The sequence below is a fragment of the Lepus europaeus genome, chromosome 3, assembly GCF_033115175.1.
Source record: "Lepus europaeus isolate LE1 chromosome 3, mLepTim1.pri, whole genome shotgun sequence".
Taxonomy (NCBI): domain Eukaryota; kingdom Metazoa; phylum Chordata; class Mammalia; order Lagomorpha; family Leporidae; genus Lepus; species Lepus europaeus.
This window is the reverse complement of record NC_084829.1, coordinates 102,780,814-102,795,656: the sequence shown is the minus strand read 5'-3', so window position 1 is coordinate 102,795,656 and position 14,843 is coordinate 102,780,814. Positions and strand designations below refer to the sequence as shown.

The 14,843-nt window shown below is 38.1% G+C and overlaps 1 protein-coding gene across 2 annotated transcripts in view; it reads left to right on the top strand.

Moving 5' to 3' along the window:
* The window catches only part of HACE1 (HECT domain and ankyrin repeat containing E3 ubiquitin protein ligase 1), a 133,993-nt gene that overhangs the window by 111,600 nt on the left and 7,550 nt on the right, over positions 1 to 14,843 (top strand). For both annotated transcript variants that reach the window (XM_062186556.1, XM_062186555.1), the window contains 2 exons: positions 6,759 to 6,857; positions 7,144 to 7,214. In XM_062186556.1, the coding sequence (XP_062042540.1) occupies positions 6,759 to 6,857; positions 7,144 to 7,214 (170 nt within the window). The remainder of the gene's footprint in view (positions 1 to 6,758; positions 6,858 to 7,143; positions 7,215 to 14,843) is intronic.

Below are 14,843 nucleotides of genomic sequence, written 5' to 3'. Positions count from 1 at the left end.
TATGATTTTGGAGGAAAGATTTATTTATGAAAGGCAGAATTATAGGGAGAGAAGGAGATACAGATCTTCTTCCGTTTGCTGGTTCACTCTCCAAATGGCCACAGTGGCCAGGACTGGCCCAAGCTGAAGCCAGGAGCCAGGAGTTTCATCTAGGTCTCCTATATGAGTAGCAGGGGCCTGAGTGCTTGTACCATCTTCCACTGATTTTCCCAAGTACATTAGCAGGGAGCTGGAATGGAAGTGGAGCAGCTGGGACATGAACCAGTGCACATGTGGGATGTTGGCATCGCAAGTGGCGCCTTAATCTGCTGTGCTACAACACCAGCCCCTAATTTTATATGATTTATATACAGATTTTGTCAATTTCCCTTCTTGTATTTTTGGTAATATATTATTTTCAAACACTTTTTAGTTGTCTGAATCCTTAATAAAACACAGTATTTTAAATAGAGTACAGCTACTTTCTTATTTTATTCATTTTTTGTCAGGCAGTTAGCAAGAGAGAGACAGAGAGAAAGGTCTTCCTTCCGTTGATTCACCCCCCAAATGGCCACTACGGCTGGTGCATTGTGCCAGTCCGAAGCCAGGAGCCCGGTGCTTCCTCCTGGTCTCCCATGCAGGTGCACATCCTCCACTGCCTTCCCTGGCCACAGCAGAGAGCTGGACTGGAAGAGGAGCAACCAGGTCAGAATCCAGCACCCCAACTGGGACTAGAACCCCGGGAGCTGGCGCAGCAGGTAGAGGATTAGCCAAGTGAGCCGTGGCGCCGGCCTTTTTTTCCTTTTTTTTAAAGATTTATTTATTTGAAAGGCAGAGTTAACAGAGAGAAAGAGGGAGAGACACAGTGAAATAGAGAGATCTTTGATCTGCTGGTTCACTCCACACATGGCTGCAGCAGCCGCAGAGCTGTGCCAGTCTGAAGCCAGGAGCCAAGAGCTTCTTCCAGGTCTCCTGTGTGGGTGCAGAAGCCCAAGTACTTGGGCCGTCCTCCTCTGCTTCCCCAGGCACATAAGCAGGGAGATGGACTGGAAATGGAGCAGCCGGGACACTAACTGATGCCCATTTGGGATGCCCACATTGCAGATAGCAGCTTTACCCACTATACCACAATGCTGGCCTCTTCTTTTCTTCTTTTTCTTTTTCTTTTTTTGTAAGTTTAAGAGAATTTACTCCCCAAATGCCTGCTATGAATTCAATCAAGATCTCAGATAGGTGGGAGGAACTCAATTACTTAAACCATCACCACTGCCTCCCAGGGGCAGCATTGGCAGGAAGCTGGAGTCAGGAGCTGGATCTTGATATTATACTCAGGTACTCTGACATGGAATCAGGCATTTTTACTGCAAGATTAAACACCTCTTAAAGTTTGCCTAGTTTTGGACTGTGTATAAATTATAGAAGAAGTTCAGCTTTTGTTTTGTGAGAATCACATATTTGTTGCATGCAATTACAGTTTATTAATTTTCATTGCTGTGTAGTGTTTTATCATATCAGTTTTGTCTTGTGTGTCTACTCTTGAACGTTTAGTGAGTTCTTTTCAGTTCTAGAGTATTTCATATAGTGCTGCTACAGACATTGTAGTGTGCCGTTAGGAGAACTTATGTGTACATTCTGTGGTTACATATGCATACCCTGGAGTGGAATTGCCAGGATGCAGGGGGCTCGTGCATTTCACTTTAGTAGTAACTAGCAAATAGTTTTCCAAAGTAGTGTTTCAGTTTACACTCCCATCAGTAAATATGACAGTTCTGGGTGTTGTACATCCTCATTATTATTTTATATTTTCTACCTTATTCATCATTTTCATCATTCTGATGGAATCAGTAGTCTTTCTTTGTGATACTAATTTCTATTTTCCTGAGGAGCAACAAAATTGAGTACCTTTGTGTACTCTGTTTTTGAAGTCTGTGTAGGAAATTTGTTTCTATTGTGCTTTCTGGTTTTTTTGTTACTGATATATATGATTCTTTGTGTATTCTTTATATGAGTCTTGTCAGCTGTATGTACTGTGAATATCTTCTATTTTGGTGTCTTTCAATGAATGAAAATTTTTAGTTTAACACAGTTCAGTTTTTCAATTTTTTTGTGTGTTTGTTCATTTGAATGCATGGAGCTTTTTGTGTCCTGTTTTTTTTTTTTTTGACAGGCAGAGTGGACAGTGAGAGAGAGAGAGACAGAGAGAAAGGTCTTCCTTTGCCGTTGGTTCACCCTCCAATGGCCGCCGCGGTTGGCGCGCTGCAGCCGGCGCACCGCGCTGATCCGATGGCAGGAGCCAGGTGCTTCTCCTGGTCTCCCATGGGGTGCAGGGCCCAAGCACTTGGGCCATCCTCCACTGCACTCCCTGGCCACAGCAGAGAGCTGGCCTGGAAGAGGGGCATCCGGGACAGGACCGGTGCCCCTACCGGGACTAGAACCCGGTGTGCCGGCGCCGCAAGGTGGAGGATTAGCCTAGTGAGCCACGGCGCCGGCCTTGTGTCCTGTTTAAGAAACTGTTTCTTGGCCAGCGCCATGGCTTAACAGGCTGATCCTCTGCCTTGCGGCACCGGGTTCTAGTCCTGGTTGGGGCACCGGATTCTATCCCGGTTGCCCATCTTCCAGGCCAGCTCTCTGCTATGGCCCGGGAAGGCAGTGGAGGATGGCCCAAGTACTTGGGCCCTGCACCCGCATGGGAGACCAGGAGAAGCACCTGGCTCCTGGCTTCGGATCAGCGAGATGCGCCGGCTGCAGCGGCCATTGGAGGGTGAACCAATGGCAAAAAGAAAGACCTTTCTCTCTGTCTCTCTCTCTCTCACTATCCACTCTGCCTGTCAAAAAAAAAAAAAAAAAAGAAACTGTTTCTTTCTCCAAGGTCATGAAGATATTTTCCCATGTTTTCCTCTGAAAGCTTTATTCCTTTATCTTTCACATTTAGGTCTGCTACTAGTGAGTTTTTAATTGTGTTTCTTAAATTAGAAGTTAGGTCAGGTTTCCTAGTTTGTGTTGGACTCTGGTTTTAAAAGCTGAGCTGATTCAGATTGTTGGTTTATTTTGGAAGAACAATATTGTAGGAATGCCCCTGAATTATGCAGTGATAATTATTAAGCATTTAGTGTTTGCTAGGTGCTTAGTATCTATTAAAATCTTCACAGCTAACCTCCTAACTTCAGACTATCATTATAAGAGCATATAAATCTTTCGCCTTTTACTATCATTATCCCCATTTGGTGGATAAGAAAACTAAGCCAAAGAAGGTATGGTTTTAGAATCTTTGTGTCTTTTTTCAGGACCCTGCTACACTGAAAGAAGAAACTTTTTAAATATTTATTGGGAATATTTTAGCTAGATATACCCCTGAGTTAAAGAATTCTAGGGTTTTAGTGAGGAGAAGGCATTGGATGGAAGTTAAACCAAGTGAAGAGATGATTATCAGGCTGAAAAATGGTGACAACAGTTTTTTCATTAATACATCTATATTTTAATTGAGGGGTTCCTACCAATTGTCTGAGGTACTGTACTGCTCGTGAATTTATCCATGAGGGTACCAGAATATAAAGAAATTGAATCATGTGAACACTGGGTAAGCTTACTACTGTGAACATTTCCATGACTCAGTTTCTGACCACTAATGTGGGTTATATATAGCCTGGTTGAAGTAGACAGATCAATTATTTTATTATATTTATGAAAAATAAATTATTAGTTGAGATATAAAATATTTTTATTATATAACTCTTTCCTATCTGCTGGTCCACTATCCAAATATCTACAGTGGTCCTAAAATGGGAGCTGGAAGCTCTTGGGAGCCAGACCTCCCACATGGGTGACAGGAACCCAATCAGTTGAGCCATCACTGCTGCCTTTCAGGGTCTACATTAGCAGGAAGCTGGAGTCAGGAGCACAGCCAGTTATTGAACTAAGGACCAGTATGGGACAAAGGTGTCTTAACCAGTGTCTCAACCACTAGGCCAGATGCCCACCCTGTCTGTACTTTTCATGTGGAGTTCTCATTTCATTCATTTGTTTTCAGCCAGTGACATTTTTTGCCCAGTTGTTATACAAGATAAGCAAGATCTTTATTTTTTTTATTTATTTATTTTTTTGACAGGCAGAGTGGACAGTGAGAGAGAGAGACAGAGAGAAAGGTCTTCCTTTTGCCGTTGGTTCACCCTCCAGTGGCCGCCGCGGTAGCGCGCTGCGGCCGGCGCACCGCGCTGTTCCGATGGCAGGAGCCAGGTGCTTCTCCTGGTCTCCCATGGGGTGCAGGACCCAAGGACTTGGGCCATCCTCCACTGCACTCCCTGGCCACAGCAGAGAGCTGGCCTGGAAGAGGGGCAACCGGGACAGGATCGGTGCCCCAACCGGGACTAGAACCCGGTGTGCCGGCGCCGCAAGGCGGAGGATTAGCCTGTTGAGCCACAGCGCCGGCCGCAAGATCTTTATTAATCTTCACAAGAGAATCATAGCAAATAGTATGATGTTTAAGTGCTTCAAATTTATTGAGAATATAGTCCCAGTCATTTTTTTCATAATTATTAACAACAGCATACTTAATGTTATTACAAGCTTATCATCAGTGTAGAATGGAAAAGAATTAAATTTCATGAAGTTAAGATCGTGTAAAATTGATCCTCACTCCCTTTTGGCGAATCTGTATCAGGGTCCTGCCAGGAAACAGAATTCCCCCAGGTGGTTCAAATAAACTTTAACAAAGAGGCTATTATAAACGTGCTTATTAAGAATAAACAAGTTGTGGGTCTAGCCTTGTGGTATAGTGGGTAAAGCCACTGCCTGCAATGCCAACATTTCATATGAGCGCCAGTTCATGTCTCAGGTGCTCCACTTCTGATCCAGTTCCCTGCAGAAATGGCCAAAGTGTTTGGGCCCTTGCCTCCCACATGAGAGACCCAGATGAAGCTCCTGGCTTCAGTTGGACCCAGTGCTGGGTTACGGCCTTCTGGGGAGTGAACCAGCAGATGGAAGATATCTCTCTCTGTCCCCCTCTCTGTATAGCTCTGACTTTCAAAATAAATAAATAAATAGATCTTTTAAAAAATAAAGTAAACCTGTTCTCGTTAGGCAGCCAGAGACTGGCAGCAGTTATTGTGAAGAACCTTGTGAGAGTTTGAACTGCTAAAGAGGGACTACCTGGTGGTATTGGTAGTTGAGGAAACCTGGCTATTGCAAAAGTGTGGTGCTGAAGCAGGGCAGGAACAGAGAATATCCTCTGTCCTCACCTCTGTACTTCTCCTAGGTATTTACGTTTCCAAGTGGTCAAACGCATCCTCAATCAAGGGAGCCACTCTGCAGTGCAAATGAAGGTGGAGAATGTATTTTATGATGATAAGTGGAGACTGACTAGAACATCTTTACTGATTAAGAATATTTATAATGCTGTGGCAAAGAGGACTAAAACATACACTATATTAGCAAGTTCTAAAACTTCTTGTAATTGGAAACCTTTACAACAAAATAGTTTTTGTTTATGTAGATTATGTCAGTGAGTATTTCTTATATTTGAAATTAAAATATATAAAATATTCACATAAAGCAATTCAGTCTTTTGCATATTAACATAAATAACATTTTAAAAATGAAATCTACATATTCCAGGATAAAACAAAAATAGAAGAGTGGAATTTATATTGTCTCATTTACTATAAAACAATGAAATTCTCTTCTGCTTCTGCATATAAACAGTTATGTTATATTGTTTGGTTGAAGTATATGAAGAAACCCAACCTCACACAGATTAAGTTAAACAAGGTTATTTAGATGTTAAAAACCTTGAAGAGTTCTCAGATATTGCCTTACATTGATCTTATACAGAGTAAACACTCAGCTGGTTAGGTATATATTCTGAAAAGTTGTGGTAGGAGATAAGATTCCATACCACTTTGTATCTATGACCCTGTAATAATAAACCATGCCATTCTGACTTGCCTATGAAAGTAAGTGTAGGCCAGCCATTGCCTGTCCTCACTGTATAAACATATCCAACCATGAGATAGGGGTTGACACAGAGATGTGCAAAAACTCTCTTCTTGCCCTCTTTTCCCTTAGGAAACCCAATGGTAAATACTTTGCCATTCTTGATTTCATTTTTAGTTATAAGATTAAGATTGTGTGTGTGTGTATGTGTGTGTCTGATGAGTTTCCTGGGGGGAAAAAATCTATCAAAGATTATTAGGAAAATTATATATTTTTCTCATCTTGGGGAATGTTAACTTTCAAAGTTCTAAATTAATCAAAAACATAGTTTTTGAAAGGCCTAACTCCTTTTTAAAAAATAACTATTTGTATTATATTACCTCTTCTTTCTGAGTGATAAAGATTTATTAGTGAGTTTTCCCTTTGTTTAATCCAGTATTTATTCAGTGGTTGTCACTTTCATGTTGGGAATGTGCATACAGTCTCTTTAAAAAAACTTAACAAGTTTCCAAGGAAGCATAAAATAAAGTAAACCAAAGATAATGTCCATAAAACTACTATACATATAAGCTGCTGTTACATATATATTTCCGTATAAACACATAAACTCTTACTATGTTTTTGTTAAAATATATCAAGGTGGAGGCATCTCCAGATCTGAATGTTTGAAATTATCTGTAACAGGGATTTTCTCCTAGGTAGTGCTTGTTATTGATGACATGCAGGAACTGGCACAAAAATAAATCAGTTTTGCATGGGATTAGTCTCTAATTAAGGCAAATTTACTGTTTAAATTTAATACTTTTTTTTCCCAAAGAAGATTAATGAAATATTCTTCTTCTTCCCCAAAGGAGCTACTGCTTTCTGGCATGCCAGAAATTGATGTGAGTGATTGGATAAAAAATACTGAATACACAAGTGGCTATGAAAGAGAAGATCTGGTTATTCAGGTAAAATCTCTCTAGAGCTTAGAATGAAGTTAAGTTTTGCCATTTAATTTTGTAAGCTTTTCAGCACTACTAGATGAGAACGTATGTTAATTAACAAAGTAAAGTTTTCCCCTAAATTCTTCTTGTGGGAATATTGCATATGAAAGCTTTGTATGAAATCATTTTTGATAAATGAGTTTCAGAGACTAAAATATGCTTTATGAATATTGCATATTTTCCTGGTATTAAGAAGCCTACAGTTGCTTTGAGATATGAACTAAGTTTTTTTTGTTGTTGTTGTTGTTAGTGGTTCTGGGAAGTTGTGGAAGACATTACTCAAGAGGAGAGAGTTCTTCTCTTACAGTTTGTTACCGGCAGGTAAGAAGTTGCTTCTGTGACAACACAAAGAATTTAGCGCATATTGTTTCTAATGGCTTAGAAAATAATAAATGAAAAATGACTAATCTGAATTGTGACTTACCTCCCTTTCTATTACTGTAGGTAATGAACAAAGATTTATTTAGATATTAAAAGTAAAGCATTTATAATGTCTAATAAATATTTAATATATTAAAAATGACAGTTCTAGTCAGGGGTATCAATATATTATACTTTATATTTTTATACTCTTTTTTTCCCAAATTGTTTTATTAATTTTTGGTAACAGGCAAGATTTGTACATTTTATAGGGTGCAATGCTGTATTTCACTTACATAGCATGAACCAATGAAACCAGGCAACTAGCTTTTTTATTTCTGTATCTTTGTGTTTGGAGCCTACCAGTTCCTCACTTCCAGTTCTTTTTACAGTATAAAATACATTATTGTGAACTAGAGTTGCCCAACTGTGTTATAGGACACTAGAACTTGTTAATTATGACTATTTTGGTATTCCTTACCCAACTTCCCTCCATCTTCTTCCCCCCTATTCCTTGCCAACTTCTAGTATAATCACTATGCTAAATTCAAATCAATTATTGTTTTTTAACTTCCACAAGTGAGAGGAAATATATTGTATTTTGTCTTTCTGTGTCTGGCTTGCTTTTGCAAGTATACTTTATACATTTCCATCTACTTTTCTGCAGATATCAGGATTTCATTCTTTTTTTAGTGCCTGAGTAGTATTCTATTCTGTCTGTATACCATATTTTCTTTTTCTAATCATCCATTCATGGACACCTACGTTGATTATTTATCTTGGTTACTGTGAATATGTCTATAATGAACATGGAAGTATAGGCATCTCTTCCATGTGCTGATTTCATTTCCTACAGATGTATAACCAGAACTGGGATAACTGGGTCAATATGGTAGATAGAATTCTAGTTTTTTGAGGAACCTCCACACAATTCTTCATAATGGCTAATTTGCATTCCTACCAGCAGTCTATAAGAGTTCCCTTTTCTCCATATCCTCATAATCTTTTGTTATTATTGTCTTTTTTGAATTAGTCATTCTAACTGGAGTGAGATTATACCGCATTGTGATTTTGATTTCCATTTCTCTGATGGCTAGTGATTTTGAATATTTTTTTCATGCATTTGTTGGCCATTTGTATTTCTTCTGAGAAATGACTATTCAGGGCTTTGTCCATTTCTTAACTGGATTGTTCACTTTTTGATGTTGAGTTTTTTGAGTTCCTGATATATTCTGGGTGTTAATGTTTCATCAGATATATATTGTGAAAATATTTTCTCTCATTCTGTCAGTTGCCTCCTCAATGTTTTCTTTTGCTGTATAGAAGCTTTTAGTTTGATAGAATCTTAGTGATCTGTTTTTGTTTCATTTGCCTGTGTTTGGGGAGTCTTATAAAAAATCATTGCCATTCCAATGTCTTGAAGTGTTTGTTTCCCTGTGTTTTCTTTCAGCAGTTTCATATTTTCATGTTGTACATTTAGATCTTTGAACCATTTAAGATTTCATTTTTTTTTATAGAATGTGTGTGGGGGTCAAGCATAAGTCTTCTAAATATATAGATATCCAGTTTTCCCAACATGATTTATTGAAGAGACTGTCCTTCACCAGCATTTGTTTTTTGCACATTGTCAAAGATCCGTAAATACATGGATTCATTTCTGGGATCTGTGTTCTGTTCCAGTAGTCCATGTATCTGTTTTTCTGCCACTACTGTGCTGTTTGGGTTTTATTAGCTCTGTAATATGTCTTGAAATTTGGTATTGTGTTGCCTCTGTTTTTATTCTTTAAATTCAAGATTGCTTTGTTTTTGATCTTTTGTGCTTCAGCATGAATTTTAGGATTTTTTTTTCTAGTTTTATGAACCATGTCATCTTTTTTTTTTTTTTTTTTGGGTGTAGATTGTGTTAAATATGTAAATTGCTTTGAGTAATATGGACATTTTAACAATTGTAATTCTTGTAATCCATGAACATGGGAGGTTATTCCATGTTTTTGTGTTTCAATTTCTTTTTATCAGTGTTTTGTAATTTTCATTGAACTGTTCTTTCACATCCTTGGTTAAATTTATTCCAAGAATTTTTGTTATTGTGAATGGGATTGCTATTATAATTTCCTTCTCAGTGGAAATTTTATTGGTGTATAAAAGTGCTCTGATTTTTGCATGTTAATTTCGTGTCCCACAACTTTAGTAAATTCACTGAACAGTTCTAGATATCTGTCTCTTTAGGATCATGTCATCTGCAAACAGGGATAATTTAATGTCTTCTTTTCCTATTCATGTGCTTTTTATTTCTTTCTCTGGCCTAATGGCTCTGGCTAAAACTTCAGTATCATATTGAATAAAACAGTGAAAACAGATATTGTTGTCTGGTTCCAGATCTTAAAGGAAATGCTGTCAGCTTTTCCCCATTTAATATGATGTTGGCTGTGGGTTTGTCATATGTGGCCTTTATTGTGTTGAGGTATGTTTCCTCTATACTTAATTTGTTCAAGGTTTTTATCATGAAACGATGTTGAACTTTATTGTATACTTTTCATATGTCCAGATAATCCTATGATTTTATTTATTTTTTTATTTAATGAATGTATTTTTACATAGATACTTTAGGAATACAGTGATTCTTTCCTCCATCTCCCCCACCCCACTCCCATCCTGCCTCCCATTCCCTCTCCCATCTCCTTCTTTATGGATCATTTTTAGTATGACTTTATAAAGGATCCAGATAATCCTACGATTTTTATCCTTTATTTCTTTATTCTGTAAATATAATGTGGTACATTTGTTGACTTGCATATGTTGAATCTTTCCTAAATCTCTGGGTACATCCACTTTATTATGAGGATTGATCTTTTTGATGTGATGTTGGATTTGATTTACTACTGTTTTGTTGCATATTTTTCCATCTGTTTATCAGGGATCATAGTGTATAGTTTTTTTGGTTGTGTCTTTGGTTTTGAAATTAAGGTAATGTTGGCCTCATGGAATAAGTTTGGAAGGGTTCCTCATTTCAATTTTTTTAGAATAGTTTGAAAAGAATTGGTGTTGATTCTTCCTTAAAAATTTGGTAGAATGCAGCATTGAAGCCATCTGGTCCTAAGCTTTTCTTTGTTGGGAGACTTGATTACTTATTCAGTCTTGTTACTCATTATTGGTCTTTGAAGATTTTCTGGTCTCATAGTTCGATTTTAGTATCCAGATATTTATCTGTTTTTTTTTTTTCCCTTGGTTTTCCATATTGTTGGTATATAGTTGTTCATAATAGTCCCTAATGATCCTTTGTGTTTCTGTAGTATCAGCTGATATATATCCTTTTTTGTCTCTGGTTTTATTTATTTGGGTCTTAGCTCTTTTTTCTTAGCTGTTTTAGGTAAAGGGTTATTGATTTATCGTTTCAAAAAACCAGCTCTGCACTAAACTGATATTTTGTATTCTTTTTATAGTTTCTATGTAATGTACTTATGCTGTGATCTTTATTACTTCTTTCCTTCTACTAAGTTTGATTTTGTGTTTTAGTTCTTTGTTCTTTGATATGCATTAATTATTGTTTATTTAATATCTTCCTTTTTAATGTAAATACTGCTAAAATGTATAAATACTTCCTTTTTACTATGGCTTTTGCTATATTCTGTAAGTTTTGATGTGTTGTGTTTCCACTTACATTAGTTTTAAGGAAGTTTTAAATTTCCCTCTTTATTTCTTCAGAGACTTATTGTTCATTCTAGAAGTATATTGTTCAGTCTCCACATATTTATATAATTTCTAGAGTTTCTTTTGTTACTGATTTTTAGTTTATTGTGATCAGAAAAAAAATATATGATATGGTTTTAAGATTTTAAAATTTCTTGAAACCAGTTTTATGTTCCATGTATTGATGAAAAGAATGTATGTTCTGCAGCCATTGGATGGAATGCTCGGTAAATGTCTGTTAGTTCCATTTGGTCTGTACTGAAGTTTAACTCTGATGCTTCTTTGTTGATTTTTTGTTTGAATGATCTGTCCATTGGTGAAAATAGAGTGTTGAATGTGGCTTATCTTTCCTTTTGGACCTTATAATATTTGTTTTATAAAATTGAGTTGACTGGCATGAAATCCATATAAATTTACCATTGTATCTTCTGTTGAATTGATCCCTTGGTCATTATATAGTAACCTTCTCATTAGTTTTTTTGTAAAATCTGTTTTATCTGATATAAGTACTGCTGCTCACTTTTGACTTTTTGCATAGAATTTCTTTTTTCCATTTTAAAAAATTTTGTCTATGTGTATCTTTACTGGAAAGTGTATTTGGGTGCCTGCGCAGTGGCGTAGCAGGTAAAGCCACCGCCTGCAGTGCCTGCATCCATATGTGCGCTGGTTCAAGACCCGGCTGATCCACTTCTGATCGAAAGAACTCTTACCCTATACCAGTGTCTTGCAGGATTTCCCCAGTGCTCTCTAACAATTTGATGGTATCTGGTCATAGTTTAGGTCTTTAATCCATTTTGAATGGATTTTTATGTAAGGTGTAAAGTAGGCGTCCTACTTCATACTTGTGCATGTGGAAATCCAGTTTTCCCAGCACTGTTTGTTGAAGAGGCTGTCCTTGCTCCAGGGATTGGTTTTAGCTTCTTGGTCGAATATAAGTTGGCTATAGATGTTTGGATTGGTTTCTGGCATTTCTATTCTGTTCCATTGGTCTGTCCCATCTGTTTTTGTACCAGTACCAGGCTGTTTTGATTATAACTGCCTTGTAATATGCTTTGAAATCTGGTATTGTGATTCCTCTGGCATTGTTTTTGTGGTATAAGATTGTTTTAGCTATGAGAGGTCGCCTGTGTTTCCAAATGAACTTCATTATCATTTTATCTAGATCTGAAAAGAATGACTTTGGTATTTTAATTGGTATTGCACTGAATCTATAAATCTTTTGGGAGAATGGACATTTTGATGATATTGTTTCTTCCAATCCATAAGCATGGAAGATTTTTCCATTTTTGGTATGCTCTTCTATTTCTTTCTTTAAGATTTTGTAATTCTCATCGTAGAGATCTTTAATGTCCTTGGTTAAGTTTATCCCAAGGTATTTGATTGTCTTTGTGGCTATTGTGAATGGGATTGATCTTAGCAGTTCTTTCTCAGCCATGGGATTGCCTGTGTATACAAAGGCTGTTGTTTTTTATGCATTGATTTTATATCCTGCTACTTTGCCAAACTCTTCTATGAGTTCCAATAGTCTCTTAGTAGAGTTCTTTGGATCCCCTAAATAAAGAATCATATCAGGCTGGCGCCGTGGCTTAACAGGCTAATCCTCTGCCTTGTGGTGCCGGCACACCGGGCTCTAGTCCCGGTCGGGGCGCCGGATTCTGTCCTGGTTGCCCCTCTTCCAGGCCAGCTCTCTGCTGTGGCCAGGGAGTGCAGTGAAGGATGGCCCAGGTGCTTGGGCCCTGCACCCTGTGGGAGACCAGGAGAAGCACCTGGCTCCTGCCTTCGGATCAGCACGGTGCGCCGGCTGCAGCGCGCTGGCCGTGGCGGCCATTGGAGGGTGAACCAACAGCAAAAGGAAGATCTTTCTCACTGTCTCTCTCTCTCACTGTCCACTCTGCCTGTCAAATAAATAAATAAATAAATACCATTCATAGCAAACAGAAATTGAAAGAATTTGTCACCACTCAACCAGCCCTGCAAAAGATGCTTAAAGATGTGTTACACACAGAAACACAGAAACACGGTCATCAATACAAAAGAAGGTAAAAGGGCCGGCGCCGTGGCTCAACAGGCTAATCCTCCGCCTTGCGGCGCCGGCACACCGGGTTCTAGTCCCGGTCGGGGCACCGATTCTGTCCCGGTTGCCCCTCTTCCAGGCCAGCTCTCTGCTGTAGCCAGGGAGTGCAGTGGAGGATGGCCCAAGTGCTTGGGCCCTGCACCCCATGGGAGACCAGGAGAAGCACCTGGCTCCTGCCATCGGATCAGCGCGGTGCGCCGGCCGCAGCGCACCAGACGCACCAGCCATTGGAGGGTGAACCAACGGCAAAGGAAGACCTTTCTCTCTGTCTCTCTCTCTCACTGTCCACTCTGTCTAAAAAAAAAAAAAAAAAAAGAAGGTAAAGGAAGAAAACCTCCCACTAAAAGATCACAGGAAGTTCAAAGCGTAGATTAGAAATATCTTTGGAAAAATGGCAGGGCAAAGTTACTACTTATCAGTAGTCACATTGAATGTAAATGGCCTCAACCCTCCAATTAAAAGACACAGACTAGCTGAATGGGTTAAAAATCAAAACCCATCTATTTGCTGCTTATAAGAAACACTTCTTTCCAACAAAGATGCATGCAGACTGAAAGTGAAAGGCTGGAAAAAAATATTCCATGCCAACAGAAATGAAAAAAGAGCAGGCACAGCCATCTTAATATCAGATAAAATAAACTTTAACACAAAAACTGTTAAGAGAGACAGAGAGGGGCCTTATATAATGATTAAGGGATCAATTCAAAAGGAAGATATAACTATTATAAACTTATATGCATCTAATTACAGGGCACCGGTTTATTTAAAAGATTTGTTAAGGAACTTAAAGGGAGACTTAAGACTCCAATACAGTAGTACTGGGGGACTTCAATACTCCACTTTCAGCAATAGTCAGATCAACTAGACAGAAGATCAATAAGGAAACAGCAGATTAATCGACACTATAGACCAAATGGATCTAACAATATCTACAGAACTTTTCATCCTACACTTAAAGAATTCACATTCTTCTCAGCAGTACATGGAACCTTCTCTAGGATTGACCACATACTAGGCCATAAAGCAAGTCTCAGCAAATTCAAAAGAATTGAAATCATACCATGCAGCTTCTCAGACCACAGTGGAATGAAGCTGGAAATTAGCAACTCAGGAATCCCTAAAGCATATGCACACACATGGAGACTGAACAACATGCTCCTGAATGAACAGTGGATCATAGAAGGAATCAAAAGAGAAATCAAAAACTTTCTGGATGTAAATGAGGATAACAACACAACATATCAAAACTTATGTCATACAGCAAAAGCAGAGTTAAGAGGAAAGTTTATAGCGATAGGTGCCTACATGAAGAAACTGGAAAGGCACCAAACAAATGAGCTATCAATGCATCTCAAGGATCTAGACAAACTGCAGCAAACCACACCTAAATCTAGTAGGAGAAGAGAAATAATTAAAATTAGAGAAAAAAATCAACAGAATTGAATAAAAAAAAATTACAAAAGATCAGCAAAATGAAGAGCTGTTTTTTTGAAAAAATAAACAAAATTGACCCTCCATTGGCCCAACTAACTAAAAAAAGAAAAGACCCAAATCAATAAAATCAGAGATGAAAACGGGAATGTAACAATAGACACCATAGAAATAAAAAGAATCATCAGAAATTATTACAAAGAGTTGTATGCCAACAAACAGGGTAATCTATCAGAAATAGATAGATTCCTGGACACATAGAACCTACCTAAATTGAACCATGAAGAGATAGAAAATCTAAACAGACCTATAACCAAGTCAGAAATTGAATCAGTAATAAAGGCCCTCCCAACAAAGAAAAGCCCAGGACCAGATGGATTCACTGCTGAATTCTACCA